At 36.8% G+C, this 6063-nt stretch overlaps 1 protein-coding gene across 1 annotated transcript; it reads right to left on the bottom strand.

Moving 5' to 3' along the window:
• Positions 1-843: 843 nt before the first annotated feature.
• On the bottom strand, positions 844-5776 carry LOC142610940 (F-box/LRR-repeat protein 3). The gene is made up of 8 exons (XM_075782930.1): positions 4951-5776; positions 3955-4080; positions 3471-3575; positions 2987-3380; positions 2773-2902; positions 2236-2530; positions 1891-2142; positions 844-1348 (listed from the first exon to the last, which is right to left on the bottom strand). Exons 1-8 carry the CDS (start codon positions 5632-5634, stop codon positions 1295-1297), a joined length of 2040 nt encoding a protein of 679 aa, XP_075639045.1. The 5' UTR covers positions 5635-5776; the 3' UTR covers positions 844-1294.
• Positions 5777-6063: the final 287 nt, after the last annotated feature.

Below are 6063 nucleotides of genomic sequence, written 5' to 3' on the forward strand. Positions count from 1 at the left end.
ATCTGGTTCAGAGTTACTAAGAACTGATCTGTCCAGTAAATGAGATTTTCATTTTATATGACTTTTAGTTCAATTCTTTCGAAATTGCCAAATCTGTTTTTTCTTATTTGAGAATCTCCTTCCTTCTTTCACTTCACCTGAGTAATTAGAACCAATCCAATCACACATCCAACCAGTTAATTTGTTTCTCGTTTTGTCTTTGTTTGAAAATTGTTGAGATGTTGAAATCCGTTTGTTTCTAGCTGTACAAACTTGCCATGTTGATGATAGAGTACCTCCTTTCATTAAATGATGGGGTAGAGAGTAGATGGGTCTGTCCCATTTTGCCAATATAGAGTGCCTCCTTGAATTTCATTGAATGATATGGTGGAGAGTAGATTGGTCGCTAGCATTGCTATTATGTCTATAAAAGAGGGAGCATAAAGAACCTGTAATAGGATTCTGATTTTGAATGTTGCTTTTATCTATGCAGATAAGCTAAAATCCTGTCCAAGGAGAATTTTGCTTCGCAAAGCAAGATCACGAGTCACGACAGTAGAAATTAATTGTGGCAGCCTCAAAAGTATTAAGCTTGTGGCAAAAAAGAAAACTCCGATGACTATTGAATCATTTCACATGAATTGCTATATATTTATCTTAATGTTGAAGTGTCCCACATTGGATATACATATAGGATCCAACTTTAACATATTTTTGTTTGCCTGATGGGCTAGGACTCGGTCCAAATAGAAAATTTTCAAGGTACGCTACTTCCAAATTTGCTTTTAAAGTCTGCAACATTATACTTTTTTAAAGAAACAAGTGACTCGGCAAATTTCAATACCAAGAGAGAAGAAAAACATTCAAGAAAGGGGCTATAATACCCAATTACAAAGAGCCATCTCCATTTATTATAATAAGGTAGGTACGCAAGCACATGATAATTGTAGTCAATTAAAGTGAGTAGTCAAAACAAGTTCGCAAAGACCAATTCTCTGAACTTTTTGATGACTTTCACGAAGCTTCCATGATGCACACCAAAAAAGATAGCCCTTGCTTGAAAGAGTTGCCAAAGGCTAAATACTTCGCCAAATACAACAACAATAACCAAGCCTTAATCCTAAAATTTTTAGGATTAGCTTTGAATTCTCAATAAGTTAATTAGAGTCGACTACATGTATTTCCAAATAATAAACAAGCATAGGGGAAAAGGCCTTTGAATTCCAATATGCTATAGACGTCAACTTCTGCATAGTATTTACAGTTACCAGCTTGAGAGCTTGACACCCTGAACAAAAAGGAGCTTCAGAAGACCCTATTGCATCATATCTTTCAACCGTAGTTTCCAACACTTGGGATCTAATTCAGCCTGTCAATCACACCAAAATAACCTTAATATCTTAATCAAGTAATTTAACTAACTGCAAATGATTATTTTAATAGTGCTATATATTGGCTTTAGTTCATCTAACATTCATTTTGGTTGTCTACATGATTGTCAACCTCTAAAGCTGTCCACACCTAACAATCAAATATTGAATGGTTGCTGTTGACTATAAGCTGATTTCTCTCAAAGGTATGTTATTGAAGCACACATATGTGCAAAGACATGCATGTATGCAATCAAATGCTATTGCCTGTTGAGGAAATGCAGCTGTTGCAGCAAGTTCCAAACATTTCGTTGTTGCATTTGATCAATAAAACCTTGTGGTTGAATTTAATTGGGGAACTGAAGGTGCAATACCTAACAAGCTGTACCTAAAATTTTACCTTAATCTAAATATTAGAGCCCACAAAAGTGGGAAACTCATGCACTAGGTAAGGGTTTTTTTTTTTTTTTTTTTTAATATATATATGATGGATGGAAGAAATTAGTTTTTTCATGGACCTAGTGACAACTAAGTGACATACCTGAAACACTTTTTCTCTCCACTGGAACAAACAACCACGCGCTTCCAAATGTTCAAAAATTGCTTGGGGTAACGAGGATTTAAAGGATGCATGGAGCTTCACTTTTGTTAGTCCTCCGCATGCCAATAAGGCAGCTGCTAGTCCACTAGGTGTCAGACCTTTCAAGTGCAAGATAGTCAAAGTCTGGAGGCAGCTTATGCTGGCAAGGCACAAGAGCCCCACATCTGTGACCGAGCTATATGACAAGTTTATCTACAAGTAAAGGAATAAACCATTACTGCTTGATTTCAATGTTTCTCTTGATCCATTAAGTTCCAACAAAGAGAGAAAGGGGAGGAAGAGTACCTGCTTGAGGTTTTGAGAAAAGTGAGCTAGTGGAATCATCCCAGCATCATCAATTTTGTAACATTTCTTTATGTCTAACTTGGTGAGTTGCCTGCATCCTGCAGCAATTGCTGCTAGACCTAAATATGTGATATGAGGACATCCTCGACATTCAATTGTGTTTAATTGTGCGCATTTTGAGAACAACAATAAGGAATTATCAGTAACTTCTTTACAGTAGGCTATATTGATCATCTCAAGGCCAGGGCAACCACCGGCAATTGCTAAAATTCCTGAATCCGTTATTCCTGTGCACCTGAAAAAAGTAAATACTTTCAGTTGATTGCCAAGGATTTTCATCACATCAACCATACCGATAATTAGTGAAAAGATATTTTTCTAGGTACAAACACAGAATTCCAGGTTCATATTGCACCACATGCTAAACGCGGTACTTATTTTAATCCAATCAAAAAAATAACCCAAAGATGACATGGACTAATTTATCCCAATGAGAGAGAAAAAAGGACAAAAAGTTATGGATTACAAGTCACGAACCTGTACAGATCCAGCTCTTTAAGCCCTACGCAGCTCATGCCAATGTGGGCGAGTCCCTCATCAGTTATGTTTAGGCAAAGCCCTAGTTTTAAGCTAGAGAGTTTGCTACATTTAGAGATGGATTTTAAACCTGTAAAAGGAAGGAACATGACTACATTAGCATATCACTCATAGGGCAGCCCTTGTTTACGTTATAGTGGAGTAAAGTGAATACCTTCATCATCAATTTCATTATCTGTTAAGTCAAGCTCCTCAAGAGAATGGCACCGTTGTCCAATTAAGATAAATGCTTCTCTAGGAACCAGGGGACATGATTCCATTTTGAGAGAACTGAGATCAGTGCATGAACTTGTGATGTGGGAAATAGAAACATCAGTTATCTTGTCACAGCATGTGATGTCTAGTATCCTCAAATCTCTCTGTTTCGTAACAAGGTAATTCAAACCTTCGTCTGTCACCCCTTTACATTTACTTAAGCTCAGCTCTTTCAGTGATACACACCAATCTCCAATGGCCCCTAGTCCAGCACAGGTAACTAGGCAGCCATCTAATTTGATTGATTGCAACTTGGAAAGCTTGTTCAAACTATCAGCAAGGTCAAGATTAACCTACATCACCACCATTATGACATTGTCAATAATGTACTAAGATAAAAAGCTTCAGCTTTTAGAAAGACACAAAGAAGTGTAGAGACTTACAGAATAACCATTTGCTAATGTAACTTGTTCTAGACATTTGGTACAACTGAATACGGAAGACAAGCCAATGTGAGTAACCTTCTCGCAACTTGACATATCAAGTTTCTGTTCAAAGGAAAAATAAGTGAATTGGTCAAACAGATACTTCAAAAGAAACATAACTGACCATTTGACAAGTAGGATGTGGAATCCATGGCCAAACAGGATGTTTATTCTATGTATATCATATATATGCATGAAAATCATATGATATACACTTAAATACATTGATGAGTTATAACATCAACTAAATTAGATTGCAAACTCAGCACCTTAGAACAGCATCTTAGATTATGCAAGGCACATGGAAGTTCATATTCTTCCAAATTTTGTGCCCAGGCAAATCTTTTAGCTCCACATTGTGATTATTCTATCTTTGTTAATTGTAATTAATACAATGAAAGGAATAAGACAAAAGGACAACAGCAAACCCATGAAAAAGTACCTTTAGCGACTTGCACCCATTTTTGAGGACTGCAAGGCTGTTATCATCTATACCATAGCATCCCACTAAAGCCAGGTCTTCAAGATATTGCAAATTCAAGATGGATGGTAAACATTTGTCACTGATCTGCAGAACATGAAAAGGCATCAATAATATGTAACAAAATTTCCCAAAACACATTCCACAGGCAAAAATCCGCTAAACACTTAATTATCACTTTTCCACATTTTAGCTAGGGCTACAAAACTCAAGATGAAGATCATGTAACAACATCGTCAAATAAGCTGACAAACCATAAATAAATAAATAAATAAAATCAAAGACCTCAAATTCACAATTAATACTGATCACACAACAAATTTTATTATGACTAAGACTAGAATCACTTCCATACACACACACATGTAAAGAACGTCCTTCAGTGAGCTAAAAAACCATGGGGAACAAAAATTCAAACACAAATGACATAATTAATACGAATTACACCCAAATTGGATTAAAGACCATGACCACATCCACAGATACACACACATGTAAGAATATCCTTCACTAAGCTGATATGCCATGATGATCACAAAATCAAAAAATCAAACCAAAAAAAAAAAAACAAAAAAAGATTGGATTTTGACCATGATCACATCTACATTCATACATATTCTCCCCCCAGAACAAAACAGCATCATCTTCACCTATAAGGATCCTCTCTATTTTAATTAGACCCATTTCATGATCCAAATTAAATGTTACAAATGTAAAGATGCATCAAGTACCATATCATTTAAAATTTTAAATTCCACCACACTCTCTACATTGTTAGATCTAAAAAACAAAACCTTAACCATAAAATGGACTTTCACACACAAACAAATCCCAAAAACATAATTTCCAGAATGGTATGCAACAAGACATGGATACATACTAAACAAGCTCAAAAAGACCAAAAAAACACAAAACAAAAACAACAATAAGAACAAGAAGATGAAGAAGAAGAATTACCGGCAAGTAAGAAAGATCCAAACTACGAATATCTTTACACTTAACGGCAATCAAACCCACACCCAAATCACCAACACCCACGCACCATTTCAAACTCAACAGCTTCAGCTTCCTACACCCAACAGCAATACACCCAACTCCCATATCCGTCACCATCTTACACCTTCTCATCCACAACCTCTCCAAATTCCTCGCCTCCGCCACCATCGCCGCCGCACTATCCTTCAACTCCGTCGCATTAGTTAAGTCCAACTCCACCAAGTTGTCACACTTCACCGCCAAATTCAACAACCCAACACCCGTGAAGAACTTGGACATCGATAAATCAATGGAAACCAGGTTAGAGTTACACGCACTCGCTATGTTCGTGAGGGTAGCGTCGGTCACACGTGGACAAAGCGTGAAGTCCATGTGGGTCACGTGGGAGTAACGTGTTAGAACCTTTGGGAGGTACTCGGAGCGAAGTGGCTTGAGAATTCGACGGTGTTTGGATTCGAGGAAGTAGAAGTTCTTGCACACGAGAGAAAACGATTTTTTGTCTACTGGGTTTGGGGTTAAGAGGTCGAGGATTGTGAACACGATTTCTTCAGACAAGAGATCGAAGTAGCTGAAGCTCAAACTGTTATTGTTGTTGTTGTTGATAAGTGGTTGAACTTGAAACTGAAAGTGTTTTGCTTTCTTCATGTTTTTTGGTTTTTTTGAGAAGCAAAAACACTTACAAAGGTATTGGTTTTGTGTTTGGTGTTTTGTTTTTCTGGGTTTTGAGGGACTTGAGGTATGAGATTGGAGATGAGATTGTGTTTATAGCTGGGATTTGAGGTTAGAAGTAACCGTTAAACAGAAAAGCATTGGGTTTTGGTGATGGGGAATTTTGTGGGGAAGGGAGTAGTGAGGATTGAGGAAGAAGGAACGTGAAGAATTACTTTGTTAGCCTTGTGGACTTCCTATAAAGCTTGCTTTGATTGTATTTGTTGTTTCAAGTACAAGACTGTTTTACCCCTCACTCTCTCCTAATCACTGAAGTACGATTTACGATGTGAGGTACAAACATTTTCCTTTTTAATTTTTATCCAAAAATAAATAATTAAATAAAAACATTTTCCTTTTTGTAAA

This window comes from Castanea sativa, chromosome 9 (assembly GCF_040712315.1).
Source record: "Castanea sativa cultivar Marrone di Chiusa Pesio chromosome 9, ASM4071231v1".
Classification (NCBI taxonomy): domain Eukaryota; kingdom Viridiplantae; phylum Streptophyta; class Magnoliopsida; order Fagales; family Fagaceae; genus Castanea; species Castanea sativa.